At 39.0% G+C, this 17,952-nt stretch overlaps 1 protein-coding gene across 2 annotated transcripts in view; it reads right to left on the bottom strand.

Annotated features, from left to right (window-relative positions):
• Positions 1 to 13,957: 13,957 nt before the first annotated feature.
• Positions 13,958 to 17,952, bottom strand: part of LOC136856912 (apoptosis regulatory protein Siva) — a 136,339-nt gene continuing 132,344 nt past the window's right edge. For both annotated transcript variants that reach the window (XM_067135152.2, XM_067135150.2), the window contains exon 4: positions 13,958 to 14,658. In XM_067135152.2, coding sequence (XP_066991253.2) covers positions 14,610 to 14,658 — 49 coding nt within the window. In that variant the 3' untranslated portion in view covers positions 13,958 to 14,609. The remainder of the gene's footprint in view (positions 14,659 to 17,952) is intronic.

Genomic DNA, 17,952 nt, shown 5'->3' with positions numbered 1-17,952 from the left:
AAAAAAAAAAAAACTAGAAAATTACTTTCAACAGTAAAACGAGCCTTGGATGTAAACAGAAACCAAGACATAGACCTCCTTCTATGTATAATTCTGGTAAGGATGACGGTGATAAGCCTGAAGTTGAAAAGAATTATTCAAAGAAGAAAATTCCTAGATGGAAGAACAAATTCAAAATAACAACATTAAATATCATAACCCTGACTGCTAAATGGGAGGAGCTTGTAGATCTCATGGAAAGAAGAAAGACTGTGGTCCTTGGAATAAGCAAAACAAAGTGGAAAGGGAAAGGAAATAAACTGCTGTGGAAAGGGTACAAACTCTACTGGCATGGTAACAAGGAATGGTGTAGCATTTATAATCAGCAAGGATATTGGTGCTGTGACTGATATAGAAAATGTTAATTAATGCATTATTAAGCTACACCAGAAAATCAACAAAAACACCCTGACCATTTTTCAGGTTTATGCTCCACAGACCAGATGTAGTCAAGAAGAGAAAGATGACTTTCTTCAAGAATTAGAGGACCACGTCAAACCAGATAATACTCTTGTAATGGGGGATCTAAATCCTCAGGTGGGAACTGTAAGGACAGGGTATCAGGCAGTGAATTGGTCCTCATAGATACAGAAATAGGAATCATGAGGGTGAATGTCTCCTTGACTTCTTCATACAAAACAAACTAATCATCAAAAACATCTGAGCCATAAAATAACAAGGTACAGCTGGAATAGAGAACAGAAATCTCGTATTGACTATGTCATTGCAGACAAAGAGGCTGGAACATTTATTAGAGATGTGAAAGTGCTGCCAAGAGAAAGTTTAGGTAGTGACCACAGGTTGCTAGTAACCACCATAGATGCTTGTTGCTTGCTGTTTAAAGGGGCCTAGCATCAAAGGTCATCGGCCCAACCACCATAGAAACATCATGGTAGAAAAAATAAATACCAGGTGTAAACCAAAGATAAAAGTAACCGAGCTTGATAGCTGCAGTCGCTTATGTGCGGCCAGTATCCAGTATTAGGGAGATAGTAGGTTTGAATCCCACTATCGGCAGCCCTGAAGATGGTTTTCCATGGTTTCCCATTTTCACAACAGAAAAATGCTGGGGCTGTACCTTAATTAAGGCCACGGCCACTTCCTTCCCTTTTCTGTCCCATCATCGCCATAAGATATATCTGTGTCGAGGCAACGTAAAGCCAATAGCAAAAAAAAAAAAAAAAGTCTGGGAATTGGAAAAACCAGATAAGGGGTCTGAATACCAGATGAAAATTAGAGACAAACTGCCCAAATGTGAAGTGGGAACAGCTGAAGAAGAATGGCTTGGATTTAAGAAAACCCTGGTGGACACTGCAGTCAATATTGTTGGCAAAACAAGTAGCAGAGTAAGAAACCCCATGGTAGAATGGAACTGTCTGAACAGCAAAAAAGGAGATAAATGAAATGAGAAAACTAAGAGATAGAGAATGTCAGAAAGGTGTGGCAAGGAATGAAGAGAAGTTAGAAGAACTCAGTCAGCTGTACCAAAACCTGAAGCTTAAAGTGAAAAGAATCATTTCCCGATGAGAAAGAGAAAACTTGGACTGAATTTGTGCAGAAACTAGAAGAGAAAAGCAAGAACAACAAGAAATTATTATATCAGGTGGTGAGTAGCAAGAAAAGCAACTATGAAGGAATAAAGGCCCTAGAGAAACAAGATGGAAACATCACTTGGAATGACAAAGGCATAAGAGATGATATGGGACAGTATTTTGAAAATTTACATAACAGTGAAAATTTAAAAATCAAGCAACAGCAGAACAAGGCAAAAGAAAATATTCAAAATGTGGAGCCTCCTATAAAATGGATGGAAGTGGAAAAATCCCTAAAACATGAGTAAAGCCAAGGCAACAGGCATAGATGAGGTAAGCACTGACATGATCAACGCTGCTGGAGTGCAGTTGCAGTAGTTGTTTAGGGACCTAAAAGAAGAAAAACTGCCTGAAGACTGGACTAAAGAAGTCATCATCTCTCTATTTAAGGAAGGAGACAGGCAGAAACCCAGCAACTACAGGGGCATCACTCTTCTATCTCATGGACGCAAAATAATGGAACAAATCATAGAAAAGAGATTAAGAACCATCATGGAACCACAGCTTGAAGAGAAGGAGTATGGTTTTAGAAGGAGAAGTCAACAACAGATGTAATATTTTTTGTAAGAATTATCATAAAGAAGCCCTGGAAAAGGGAAAATATATATATATATATATTTTTTTCCCCCTAGATATTGAGAAGGCCTGACAGTATACAGAGACAAAAAATCTGGGAATGCCTTGAGAATAGATCTATACCATGTGCTTTAATTAATAAAGTCAAAATGTTGTATGACCATTGCCAGAGTTGTGTCCAAATAAGGGATGGATATTTGGAGTGGTTTAAGACTAGGCAGGGTGTACAACAAGGCAGTGCATTATCCCCACTTTTACTCACCATTGAATGGATGAAATAATGAAAATAGTTAAGAAACTCAACAACAACTGAGTTTACAGCTCTTGCCTTTGAAGAAGATGTAGTGATATGAGGTGATATTGAGGCTGAAGTACAACAGAAGCTGAATGACTGGAATGCTATATTCACACAATTTGGTCTCAAGAAAAGCAAGTCCAAAACGACATTGTTGCCTGTTAGCAAATACAGTTGAGATAATACACGAGTCTGCTAGATATCAAGGGACAGCGATTAGAGTTCTGTCTAGCGGAGTGACCTGGAGTTACTGATTCTGTCATAAGAGACAGAAGTTTTTGGTGTTATTTATGCATTTAAAGTAAGTTAACATAAGTAAATAGTAGCGTTTGATATTCCTTTATATCTCCTCTCAACATAAGTGGAAAGATATCTGCTGTGTTTGGCTGCAATAACTATGAAGTGCAGAATGATTCACGGTCTTTCTTCCATTTTCTTCGTGTCAAGAAAATGTAAGTAAATATTGTGTTTGCATATATATTCTTCCAGTGACAAAGAGATTTTTATAGTACTTCCTAAACTTCTGATCTGCGTGATCCATATTTTAACTGGCTTAAAATATAATAAGCTTATTTTGTTGTACTGTGCAGCAGTTAACCTTGAATACCGATGTGTTGTTGTAGGTGTGAACTGTAGGTTTTGAAATTTCAGAGAAGTGACTTCGATAAGGTATATATGAAAGAAGGACATTACGCTTGAATAAGAATTATATGATCTGTTCAGATCATTTTCAGCTCAGCAACTTTACAAATCCCCGACTATACAGCGAAGGGTATGTTAAATTCTTACTCTAATTGAATGAAATAATCCTCAAAACATAACTATTGATAGCATTTTCATGCTTTTCTTTATTTTATCCCTCTCCTCAGATTAAAGCCGTGATCTGTACCAACACAGAATCTCCCAAAAAATGAAACATCAAATGCTTACTGACCCTTCCAAAAGTGGTAGTCCTTCCAAGAGAAAAAGACAGGAATGTGCCGATTTGTTTATTGACCAGTCTTAATGTGATGATACAATGTTTTTTTGAAATGAGGGAGTAAACAAATCTAACTGGAAACGTTCAGGCAGGAATGCTAAAGCAGAAAAAGTAATGCACAAATGAAAGATCAAGCCCTTTCACAGCAGTACATTTCACATCTTGATGATATGTCTAATTTCAGTCTTTAAATAATAACCTGTTAAATAATTCTTTCATTTATCCAGAATTTCTTAAGCAACTTTGAGGTTAATATCTTAACAATACTGTCTTTCTAAAGGTAATTTATTTATCCATTTATTATATAAATTTCCATTGATATTTTAATTTAGCACAAATTTTCAGGTCACGCCACTAGACCGGCACTTGCGAATTGTCACCGCGACTTGTGAATTGTCTCCCATTATAACAAAGCTAAATCCAGAAGTGTCATGTATTGTCTATACTGTATTTGCTGTTAGTCGACAGAACATCCGCACTAACATCACTCTCGATGGATTCAAGTTGGAACAAAACCATCAGTTCCATTATTTTGGCAGTGTAGTAACAACAGATAGCAGACTATGTGCATGAAAACACTAGTAGAGTACAAAATGCAGCTCAGTTTTATCATCTTGTGAGAAAACTTCTTTGGGATAAGCAAGTTCCACTAAGATCAAAATTAGTACTCTATAGGAGCTTTTTTATACCAGTTACCACATACAGTCTAGAAACCTGCATCCAAACCATCAGAAATATCAGCAAACTACAAGCAGTAGAAATGAAGTTCTTGAGAAATATGATTCAGAAAACGATGAGGTACACCATCTTGTACAAGTGAAAAAAAATCTCTTAGTGAGATCTGTGTCGAAGCCAAGCTGAAATGGTTTGGTCACCTCAAAAGAATGGACCCCACAAAGAACAGCTAGAGTGTGGTTTGAGAAGGAAATCTAAGGCAAAAGACCAAAAGGCCGGCCAAGGAAGAGATGGATCAATCAAATTAGAAATGATCTAACTGGACGAGGTCTGGATTTGCAGCAGGTTATAGAAGAAAACTTCAACATGGACAGAAGTAAATAGAGAGTGCTCATTCATATCACCCAGGAAACTGGAACTGGTTCAAGATGATGATAATGATGTACAAGGACAAGACAAAGCTCATTTTATGCCTCACGATGCGAAGAATAAAACTCAGTAAGATCCTATGGGACCAAAAACCATTTTTAAGGCCCTAAAACTAACCATTATGGAAATATTAGCACCACACTACCCCCACTCAAGGAATCAGATTAAGAAATGACCAACCATAACCATGGCAACATCAACTCAAGGATTCTACAGTAGAATACAGGCCTGGTGTTTAAAGTAGTAACATGCACGAACGTAGGCTCAGCCAAGGAGAGATTCTGCTACACATATGACTTACTGTCTGGAAAAAAGCACTGTGGGTATAAGCCACCCTTAGAAGTGGAGATGGGGAAGGAGAGGCATATAAACATAATCAAAAATAGTGTCGAATCCACAGTTTTTGGGGTTGCCGGGATGAACAGCGACACTTCACATGTTGTTTAAATCCAAGTTCGGCCTCCATTAGCATGGGGGATAAGAAGGAGTATAAAAAGTACAAAATGGCAGGAGTAAGATACCCATTGCACCCCTATGGGAAGGGGGGTAAGGGTGAAAAAAGGACGAGTATAAAAATAAACACTCCAGATGTCCTTTAAGTACAAGTTCAGTTCCATTAGCATGGGGGTGAACAGGGCTGAAAATGAAAATGTCCAACCAAACTTGGTACACATATAACTTACTACCTGGAAAAATGACTATGGGGGCAAGACACCCCTAGCACCCCTGGGGGTGGTGGTGAAATGCAAAAAATTACCAATATTAGTGTTGGAACCATAGTTTTTAGATCGATGAGATGAACTGTGACAGCCTGGATGCCTTTTGAGTCACAGTTCAGCCCCAGCCAGAATGGAGGTTGAAAAGGGTGAAAAAGAATATTCAAAATGACTGAGTTTATGGATGTATGTGTATGTTTTCGTATACTTCTTAGCCAAACTTGATACACATGCGACTTACTACCTGCAAAATATACCGTGGGGGTAAGACATCCGTAACACCCCTAGAGGAGGGGATGCTATGCAAAAATAATCAGTAACAACTCATATTAGTGTCGAATCCATAGTTTATGGAGTTGCTGAGATGAATTGTGACACTCTGGATGCTGTTTAAGTACAAGTTCAGCTTGGGGGTTCAGAAGGTTTGAAAAAGAAAATGTCCAGAATGACCGAGAGGAGTGTTGATTTCATAGTTTTCAGGGTCCCTAGGCTGATTCATGACAGTCCCAGTGACAGTTTGAATTATGTACACCATACCAATACCACGACATGTAAATGCATTCAGTTATAACTTACTTTTATTATTTGTTTGAAAGGACCAACTACTTCCCAGACAATCTGGGTTGCCATATCGAAACAGTTTAGCGCAAAACTAAATAATCTCAAATTAAAACTTAAAATTATATACACACAACATTTTTAAATTTAAAAAAGAGTTTGTAAACTATCAATCAACGTCACAATAAAGAACTCTACAAAAATTAACTTCAAACAGGTAATACGAAGCTTAAAAGTAAACATTAACAAAAAGTACCTGAGCAGTGCCAGGCACTACAGCTAGTACATAATAAGAGCCTTCTTCTCACTTTCACTTCAGCGATGTCTCTGATGATGTCTATTGGACGAGTCATTTCAGAGATCATTGGCGGGTGGAGAATTAAGCCTGATCCATGGCTCTAGAACTGTGCATTCTGACCAACCAATTGAACAGAGGATTGATGGCCATGGCTCTGCGCCTCTGCATTCATGAAACGAGAGGGGTTTGTCCCCACCATTGGCTATTCTGAAAATGGTTTTCCATTCTCCTGCACTAAGGCAAATGCCAGGACAGTTCCTAGTAAATAATAAAATTATAACTGTATGTATTTACGTGTCACGCTATAGATACGATGCACATAAATCCAACTGTCACTGGGACTGTCACCAATTAACCTAGCAATCCCAAAAACTCTGGATTCAAAACTAATCACTGTCATTTTGGACATTTTCTTTATCACCCCGTCTCAACCTTCATGCCGTAAAAGATTAAACTTGAACTTCAATGGCATCCAGAGCATCCCATTCATCTCAGCGACCCTGAAAACCATGGATTCAACACTAATATCAGTTGTTATTGATTATTTTTATATGTCACCCTCCCCTAGGGGTGTTTTACCCCCACAATTGTTTTTTTCTTTTTCAGAAAGTACTGTACAGTAAGTCATACGAGTGGCAAGTTTGATTGAGAGCTATGCTGGAACATAGACACATACATCCATAATCTCGGCCATTTTGGACATTCTTTTCATCTCTTCTCAACCCCCATGTTAATGGGGTCAGAATTCAGACTTAAACAGCATACAGAGCTTCACAATTCACCTCAATGACCCTGAAAACTGGGATTCAACACTACTATCAGTTGTTATAGATTATTTTTTCATCTCACACCCTTTCCACCTATGCCCCTAGGGCTCTCTTACCCCACAGTATTTTTTTTTTCCCCAGATAATAAGTCATATACGAAGGGCATACTATCTTGTTTTACACTTAATTTTTTCTACCCAAATGAAGTACATTACACATCAGTTGTTACGTCCACCTTCTCAACATAATCTCCTTGTAACTGTATGCACTTTTGCCATCGGTGTGTCAGTCTCTCCAGACCTTCCTGAAACTATTCTTTCAGAGTGCTACTTACCCATGCCTTGACAGCTGTGTCCAGTTCTGCAAAATCCGCAAAACAGCGACCACGCAGAGGTTTCTTCATGTTCTCTAACAGGTGATAATCACTTGGTGCCAAGTTGGGAGAGTATCGTGGGTGTGGCAGCATTGCTTGTTGTTTCGTTTGTGGCTCAAGTTTACTTTCGGATGATCACTGGAATCCATTTCATGCCCAAGTTGACAACAGATTATTTATTGTATTATCAAAGAAACAACAAACCCTGGAGAAAAAGCTGCATATGTTAATGAACTCTGAACTCAACAATAACTATGCTAAAGAAACCAACAAAAACACTAGGCCTAACATGTCCAACCAATTTCACCCTCCGATCATAAATTTGTCCAAGGTACCATTGAATGAAGACGAAAGTTCCATTTTAGCCAACGGCCCTAAACACGATTGGCCTAATTTTAACACTCTGAACACAGCTATCACTACAACAGTAAAAGCAGAATTAGCCATTAGCAAATTGCCAGCAGATAAACAAGACAAAGTAAGAACTGAAGTAAAAAGAAAATTACGAGGATGGTTTAAAAAGTTCTCGGAATCACCGCTAGATGTCAGTGCTAGAGCTACGAGGTTCCCGCGCAATAATCACACATCCTAAAGAAAGGTATGAAAGCAAAGGAAATTCATGCCAACTTTCAGAACACACTGGGGGGCTCTGCTCCTTCATTTTCAACTGTTGCCAAGTGGACCAGCGAGTTTAAATTTGGTTGGGAGAGCTTAGATGATGATCTGCATAGTGGACGGCCAAAAAGTGTAACGACCCCAGAATTTATCGCAAAAGTGCATAAAATGGTCATGGAGGATCATCGACTGAAAGTGCGGGAGATTGCTGAAGCTGTAGGGATGTCTTCTGAACGGGTATATTATATTTTAACTGAAGAATTGGGTATGAAAAAATTATCCGCAAGATGGGTGCCACGGCTCTTGACATTGGACAATAAACGCACCAGATTGGAAATGTCCAAGTAAAGTCTGGCCCAATTTCAGTGCAACCAACAAGATTTTTTGCACCGGTTTGTGACTACAGATGAAACTTGGGTCCACTACTATACCCCAGAGACAAAACAGCAGTCAAAGCAGTGGAAACATGCTGATTCACCAACACCAAAGAAAGCAAAGGCAGTGCGTTCGGCCAGAAAGGTCATGGCCTCAGTTTTCTGGGATGCAAAAGGCATTCTGCTGATAGATTATCTTCCTACTGGCCAAACAATTACGGGGCAATACTATGCAAACCTCCTAGACCAACTACAGGAAAAGATGCGAAACAAGGCCTGGTTTGGCAAGGAAAAAGGTCATCTTTCATCAGGACAACGCTCCGCTGCACACAAGTGTTATTGCCATGGCAAAACTTCATGAACTGGGATACGAATTGTTGCCACATCCACCTTATTCACCTGATTTGGCACCATCAGACTTTCATCTATTCCCCAAGCTGAAAATTTTCCTCGGTGGATGGAGATTTTCTACAAGGGAAGAACTGACAGCTGAATTGGAGAGGTATTTTGCAGGCCTGGAGGAATCTCATTTTCGAGATGGGAACAAGGCATTGGAACATCGCTGGACCAAATGCATTAGTCTACAGGGAGACTATGTTGAAAAATAAAAGCAGTTCCACCGAGGTAAGATACTTAATTCTAGTACATTCCGAGAACTTTTCAAAGCACCTACGTCAACACCATTCTTAACCCGAAAAACTATATTAACTCCCGTAATTCACCCCTTAGTACTCATGACAATAGCTACAAGTATTCGATTCTCATACAAAAGCAAATACATGCTCTCGAAAAGAAAGTCAATGATAATAATCTTATAATTACAAAAGCAGATAAAGGTTACACTACCATCATAATGGACAAAAACAAATATGTAAGCAAAACAAATCAATTTTTTTAAAGATAGCTCATTCTCTCCAGTTAAGAAGGACCCTACCCCGAGAATCCTACATCATCTTAAGCAGACCCTCAAGAATACTTCATATCGATTGACAGATCAAGGAAAAACTAAATTAATTAATATGAATCCAGGTTCCCTCCCCAAGATACACAAAACTGGCGTCCCCATTCGCCCAATCATTAACTATAGACCAAGTCCGTTATATAAAGCATCACAATTCATTCAAAGATTTTTAAGAAGGAACTATCATTTTTTTTGTCGAACAAATCAATCAAAAACACGATGTGGACGAGCGATTGGCCTTGTGGGAGGCTGTGAAACTCTATAATGACAGGAACCGATGGAGGCATATTGTCCACAAAAGTCCTACCCGGCCCGCTGGAAGGATACCCAGATGATGATGACATTGTTTCTATCATAGTGTATGAAATAAAAAGAGAAGGATATTTGCAGATCACGTGCTTATTTGGCCTCACCTAGAGGAGACTGTACAAAATGGATGTTTCTGCTAGGAGTATGACTTGATACTTTTCTTGTAGGTTGTGTAGACCGAAGGTAATTATTTCTTCCGCAGAGGAACTTTTAGGTGGTATAATAATATTCGGATTTCTCGGAAAGGATTCTATACTCTCATCTTCACTGGCTTCTGAATGTTCAGAGGATTTCTTTTTTTTTTTTTCTTTTCATTTGACTGCTCTACACTCTCATCATCAGTATCAGCTGGAACAATATTGTCTATTTCTATACTGTCTTCTTCGTCATCACTTGACTCATTACCATCAGTTTCCCCTTCAGTATCTTGAAGCATTAGTGCAATTTTCACACCAAACTCCAGATCATTTCCTCTTAGTATACTAGTCTAAAACAATTAATATGAGGAAAGGACAAGTATTTTCAGGGTTGAAATTATATACATGCCTTGACTGCATATACACTATGTAATCAAAAGTACCCGGATACTCCCAAAAACATACGTTTTTCATCTTAGGTGCATTGTGCTGCCACCTACTGCCAGGTAATCCATATCAGCGACCTCAGTAGTCATTCGACATTGTGAGAAAGCAGAATGGGGCGCTCCGCAGAACTCACAGACTTCGAACGTGGTCAGGTGATTGGGTGTCACTTGTGTCAATAATCTATACGCGAGATTTCCACACTCCTAAATATCCCTAGGTCCACTGTTTCTGATGTGATAGTGAAGTGGAAATGTGAAGGGACACATACAACACGAAAGCGTACAGGCCGACCTCGTCTGTTGACTGACAAAGACCACCGACAGCCGTTGAAGAGGGTCGTCAAGTGTAATAGGCAGGCATCTATCCAGACCATCACACAGGAATTCCAAACTGCATCAGGATCCACTCCAAGTACTATGACAGTTTGGTGGGAGGTGAGAAAACTTGGATTTCACGTTCGAGCGGCTACTCAAAAGCTACACATCATGCAGGTCAATGCCAAACGATTCCTCGCTTGGTGTAAGGAGCGCAAACATTGGACGATTGAACAGTAGAAAAACGTGTGGAGTGACGAATCACGGTACACAATGTGGCGATCCGATGGCAGGGTGTAGTATGGCGAATGCCCGGTGAACGTCATCTACCAGCATGTGTAGTGTCAACAGTAAAATTCAGAAGCGGTGGTGTTATGGTGCGGTCGTGCTTTTCATGGAGGGGGCTTGCACCCCTTGTTGTTTTGCGTGGCACTATCACAGCACAGGCCTACACTGATGTTTTAAGCACCTTGCTTTACACTGTTGAAGAGCACTTCGGGGATGGCCAATGCATCTTTCAACATGATTGAGCACCTGTTAATAATGCACGGCCTATGGTGCAGTGGTTACACGACAATAACATCCCTGTAATGGACTGGCCTGTACATAGTCCTGACCTAAATCCTATAGGACACCGTTGGGATGTTTTGGAAAGCCGACTTCGTGCCAGGCCTCACCGACCGACATTGCTACCTCTCCTCAGTGCAGTACTCTGTGAAGAATGGGCTGTCATTCCCCAAACAGCCTTCCAGCACCTGATTAAACGTATGCCTGCGAGAGTGGAAGCTGTCATCAAGGCTAAGGGTGAGCCAACACCATACTGAATTCCAGCATTACCGATGGAGGGTGCCATGAACTTGTATGTCACGTTCAGCCAGGTGTCCGGATACTTTTGATCACATAGTGTATGACAAATGTTACATATCATTCTATACTGAATACTTACCTTCCCGTAACTTCACCACGCAAACACAAAAGTTCGTTAAGTTTACGACTTGAGATTGAATATTTTACTCATGAATGAGCAGAGCACGAAATAGAATTCATCGTGGTAACTTTTATGACAAGTTAGGAAGGGACTACAATGGACAGCAATGTGGCGTGCAAAGAAAAGTACAAATAACTCACTGTTGCCAAATGGCAGTCGTCAAAATTACGAGGATTTTACGTTCTAGGGTTAAGATTAAAATCCCTCGACTCGGCTAGAAAGTGCCATGAAGCTGGACATGAACTTCATGTGACCGAGCTTTTTTTTTAACCACACCAACACAGATAGGTCTTTTGGCGACGATGGGATAGAAAAGGGCTAGGAGTGGGAAGGAATCAGCCTGGTCTGAATTAAGGTATAGCCCCAGCATTTGCTTGGTGTGGAAATGGGAAACCATGGAAAATCACCTTCAGGGCTGGCAACAGTGGGGTTCGAACCCACTATCTCCCGAATCCAATTTAATAAGGGTTATGAACTTCATATTGTTGGTCCATATTGAACTGAGATAACATATAAATAATGCACAGTAGAGTTTTCCACCTATTCAATACTAAGTTGTATTTACAATATTTACATTACATCTAATAGCTACGTGAAAACACGGAGCTTCCCATTATGAGATGAATTCTTAGAATTGCAAGAATTGGCTTCAGGAAATTGACTCCTAAATGTGTCAGAGTTATTAATAATGCCCCTTATCATTCCTGCCAAGAAAACAAGGCCCCACCCGCAAAAGAAAGGATGATGTTCGCAGTTATTTGCCTGAACGAGATATACATTTTGAAGAATCCATGACAAGGCAGGGCTCTAACAAATAGTCAAACAAAATAAAGAAGAATCATCACATAAATTTGAGAACATTCTTCGTTGTAACAGACATATCATGTAATTGAATATGTGTGAAGAGAAGAACTGCGGAATGTATTTTTTTTTTTTGCTAGGGGCTTTACGTCGCACCGACACAGATAGGTCTTATGGCGACGATGGGATGGGAAAGGCCTAGGAGTTGGAAGGAAGCGGCCGTGGCCTTAATTAAGGTACAGCCCCAGCATTTGCCTGGTGTGAAAATGGGAAACCACGGAAAACCATTTTCAGGGCTGCCGATAGTGGGATTCGAACCTACTATCTCCCGGATGCAAGCTCACAGCCGCGCGCCTCTACGCGCACGGCCAACTCGCCCGGTGGAATGTATATTAGCTGCAATTCAAAAAGTACTTGGAAATTACGGGAGGAAGCCACAGCTTCAATTGCACCTGAAGAAAGTGATCATGTAGAAAACATTGAATATGACTACTGGACAAAGTAAGGAATTCTGGAAGAATGAAGTGGAAAAGATGATCATAAACCTCTGCAACTACTCCAGTAGTAGATCTGTGTATGAAACTACTTTACTTAGGATTGATAATCTGAGTCAATGATGACCGATTCTGTTGGCTGTTAAGCTCAAATGCCCCCAGATTGGCCAAGTAGTTCAGTAAATTATTTTGCGTCCAACCAACAGTGTAGATGCTGAAGTAAATTTAATTTCAAGTGATAGGAGAGTTGAAATGACAGAATAAAATTTCAGGTATGTTCTATGATTTCCTTCCACAAAATCACCGATTCATAAATCTAAGTTAATTTTTTTATTTTTTCAAAATATTAATTTAATTTTTACATTATGCTTTAACCTAAGTTATATTAATTTAAAATAAATGCATAATTTAACTGTACACCTTGCATATTTCTTGGGGCCACCCTTGTTCAAACATTAGGCTTTTATCTTTTACCAATAAAACTACTTCCCTTCCTATGACCGGGGATACGTTTCTTCTTCAGAGGTTTTTCTTGAACACCACAGGCATTCTTCAGGATCTGTCCCACAGTCTGTCTGTTTTGTCTGTCAGCCCCATTTCTTTTTTTATGACCTCAATTTGTGTCAGCCAACGTGGTACATACTTTCTTATTTTGCCAAAAGGTGAATAGGCAGTTGGGAGGCAATCTTGTCACATGCCCATAGAAGCTACCCTCCTTTTCCTGAAGACTATTCCAGTAGGAGCTCCATATATGAAGCTACTTTACCTATGATTGATCATCTGAGTGATGAATTGCCTGGTCTTGAAAATAATATATTTTAAAGATAATTTTTTTTTTTTTCCTGGAAACTTAAACCAAAGACTTTGTGTACCTTTGTGTATAGCCTGTCTATTTGGGACTAGAGCCCTGAATTTTTGGACATCTTTGGTATTTCCCATTTTCCTGTACCAGACTATGATCTTTCTGAAAATTTTTGTTTAATAGTGTCTTGTAGGTGTTATACATGTTAAAAACCCTCATAAACACCTCTATACTTTGTTATTCACAAGGAGCTTACCTTCTAAAGAGCATTACAAGGAGAAAAATATAGATTTTTCTATGTTCAAGATGGTGGCCTAACGTTCTGTATTGTTGATTGCTTTCAGCTTTAAAAATCAGGTCTCATGCTTCGAACAAATCTTGAAGAAAAAAGTTTCATAAAAAAACAAACTTTTAAAAACTATGTAATATAATTATATTTCACAGATCTACAAATTGCATTTACAGGTGTTATTTTAAACACTGAATCTCAATACATAATGTAAAAGTTAACTTCCAAGTCTTCTACAGTTCACCTTACAAGTCTCATCAAATTACATTAAAATGTAAGTTGACTTTTATGTCTATTACAGTTGTCTATAAGTCACACAAAACTATATTAAAATAACTACATCACTTGGGTCTCTTAATTCAGGCACTTCAATTAACCTACGAAGACCATTCTAATACTTTTAAAACTACAGTATATTGTCATAAAAGTTACATGATACTAAAATATGTTTCAAAACAAGATAATTTACACGTACAGAGTAGAGTTAAAATTTCTTAGGTATATTTTGACTCTTATCACATTCATTTTTTACATAAAACTGAAAACTGCTTTCAAGTTTTCAAGAACAGATTGTCGAACATGTCCTTCAATTGAGAAATTATGATTACATATAACATTGAAATATAAAAAAAAACAGTTAAAACTAATAAACGTAAACACAGCTCAAGGCCTAAGTCCCATAAGATACGGGGACTATATCAAAAAACATTCCTACAAACTTCTCATATATTACAGCTATTAGAACAAACTTGGGTTCTTTTCAGAGGACTCTGTATCTGTTTCACCTACAACAATTCATGCACATTATGGTATCTTCATTCTCAGTGTACCTGCAAAAAAAAAAAAAAAAAAAAAAATTAAAATAATTATTTGTTAACAACTGTTATAAATCAGTAAAACAGAACATCTCAATGTAGTCTCTCCCCACCCCCTGTTTAAAAAAATGCATTATCCACATCCTGACATATCATTAAATGGTTAGATGGCCACAGTTTGCCAGCTGAACATCTATGTTCTTCAAAATACAAATCTACTCATGATATATGTTAAAATTCATTAACTAACTTCCTAATATTAAAACATTTTCAAGGCTAAATACAGTATACACAAGTTTGATAGACCTAATCTAAATTCTGAGTTTTACGGAATGCTCTAGAAGAATTATTTTTTAGAGGGGTTAAATTACAAGATACCATAAAACCTTGTTATGACGTTTCTTGTGAGGATAAGGAAAGAGAATGTGTTAAACAAAAAAACATACCACTGAATACACAAATAAAACTATCCAACAAGGATAATGAAACATTTCATACATTCTTTTCTTGATGTGTGCATTTTACATTGTGTATATAAGGGCACAGTAAAAGCTGTATCTACAGTTTCTGAAGATGAGAGGAGAATATAAAAAAGGTGTGCAAACACGAGATACAAATATGAAAAAATTTGCACTAGGGTCCATGAAAGTACCAGGTGACCACAATTCAACTGACTGTTCAGCAGGGCACAGCACTGGCTGTAATGATTGTAGGAGCCTGAAATTGCTAACTAAGCAATGCACTTGCAAATGATGCCACAAAAAAAGTTCTAAGTCTTACCACCAGGCGAAAATATGGCGCTGTAACCGGTGGTAGGGTCACAGAAAAAAGGCAGTAAACATCAAGCACAACTGTGGTTCTGCCACGTTTATCAAAATTTATGGTTACAAACATTGTGTAACATGGCTCCCCAACTAGGCAACATGCTGTATGCATAACACGGCATGGTCGACAGTTGCCTGCAGCATATCAGGTGAAATCAGAGCAACATGTTGTCGTATGCTAGCCTTTAGATTAGACAGAGACCAGATACGTAGCCGGACAGACATGATACTTCAAATATCCTCACAATCTGAAGTCACATGGATTTAGGTCAGGGGATCTTAAAAGGCCATGCATCTGGAAAATGCCTAGAGATGATTGAGTTGTTACTGAAGGTTTCTCGAAGCAAACCTTTCACTTGGTGAGCGACATGTGGTGATGCCTCATCTTGCATTAAAATAATGGTGTGGTCACAGTTGCGTCCTTGCGAAGTTGGAATCGTGTTGCACAAGGTGATCCCTACAATGCGCAGATGTCACTGTACACCTAACAGGCCCACGAGGGGTCATCTCCTCAAAGAAAATGGACCAAGAATGAAGGAGGTTGTAAGACCACACCAAACAGTCACGTAAGCTGAATGCAATGGTTGTTCCTGCATGTGTGGAGAAGTCGGACCCCATATTCGACAGTTCTGTGCATTCACTGCAACCTTCAGAGTAAAATGTGCCTCATCAGTCCACAGAATATTCTCCGGTCACATGTTGTCCACTTCCATAAGCGCCAAAAACCGAGCGGTAAAATCACGTTGTTGTGGAACATCTTGGGGTTTCAACTTGTGAACAGTATGAAGTTTTAGGGATACCAATGTACAATGCACCACAAAACTTGTAAAATGTTGACCAAGGTAGTGATAATTCACATAATACAGCTCGAGAACTAGTCGCAGAATTAGAGGCACGTGCTGCACGGTCAACTACAGCAACTTCATCAATAACATCCATGGGGGTTGGCCGCCATCCTCTCCCTTGTGCAATACCTAATTCAACTGTTTCCTCGAATTACTTAATCATGTTCTTTAGCCTATTAATTGCCATGGGACCTCTTCTCAGCTGCTTCTGTCGGTGATATTTCCGCAATGCACCGGTGCTATTGCTGCCATTCTGGTAAAAGAGCTTCATTAGCCTCTCTTATAAATAGCTATTACGTTTCACATGGAAAAGTTCAACTTTCTTTTCTTTTTTTTTTTCTAGTGGCTTTACGTAGCACCGACACAGACGGGTCTTACGGCGATGATGGGATAGGAAAGGGTCAGGAGTGGGAAGGAAGCAGCCATCGCCTTAATTAAGGTACAGCCTGGTGAGAAAATGGGAAACCACGGAAAACCATCTTAAGGGCTGCCGACAGTGGGATTCGAACCCACTATCTTCTGGATGCAAGCTTACAGCTGCACAGCCTTAACCGTATGGCCAACTTGCCCGGTAGTTCAACTTTCCTAAGTTTCAACGAACATTCACTTCATGAAAGGAAACCACATGTGTGTTTGGTCTACGAGAGCTATTTTATTTTGCTCAAGTCCGTCGGCAAGCCGGTTAGGACCCCCCCTATCCCCCACGTGGGAATATCACCTCTTCCCCTGCTACTCCAGCGTAGCGGGTTCGTGGTTATTCCATTTTAGAGTGCACACTGCTCATTCCAATCATTGCCTCAGAGTAGGGATCAAATAGCTGGAATACCATGATGATCCAGTGTGTTACGTACCAGTAGTATCAGAAAATTTATGAACTAGAGGAACGGCATGCTAAAGAAGAGAGAGATCTAACTCCCCAGCTACTTCCTGCCAAAAATCAGGCAGGCTGTTATACTAGATACGCAGCAGTAATGCCATTTATCTCAATCAATTTTATGAGCTTTCTGTACTGCAGGCCTTCACATTTAGTTTCCTTAGGGCATCTAATGTTAAGCGAGTCCTTTCCTTCATGGCTATTTTCTCATTCACAATTTAATCACCATCACCACCAATATTATTATAGTCGGTAAGGTAAAACTGAATAAGACATAAATAATCAGAAATTGTACTCTCTATAACTTTTTTTATGTAGTACTTTTCGACATGATCAATAAAATAGGTAATTAAAAATTAAATTTTTAGCACCTTCCCTGAAACTACCTTTCCAAACAGGGCGAATAAAATTATTTATGGCGTAGATGGTAGTTTCTTACTCTCCGACTTTACGTACCGGTTTTCATTAAATTCTGTTCACCCATTTTCTCGTACCTCGGCGCTGGCAACAAAAATCCAAATTCATGAATATCTCTTATCATAGCTGGTACGGTAAAAATGCACAAGACATAAATGACAGGAAATTTAATAATATATAACTTTAATTATGTAGTATTTATCGATAGGCCCAAGAATAACATAAATATTTGAGAATTAAATTTTAGGCCTTAACCTAAATTACTATTTCACTCAGCATGGATACAATTATTAATTATGGTCTAGCTTGTAGCGACTTATTCCCCGACTTTACATACCAATTTTCATTA

This window comes from Anabrus simplex, chromosome 1, assembly GCF_040414725.1.
Source record: "Anabrus simplex isolate iqAnaSimp1 chromosome 1, ASM4041472v1, whole genome shotgun sequence".
NCBI classification, from domain to species: domain Eukaryota; kingdom Metazoa; phylum Arthropoda; class Insecta; order Orthoptera; family Tettigoniidae; genus Anabrus; species Anabrus simplex.
Note: the sequence above shows the minus strand (reverse complement) of the source record. Positions and strands in the feature narration are given on the sequence as shown.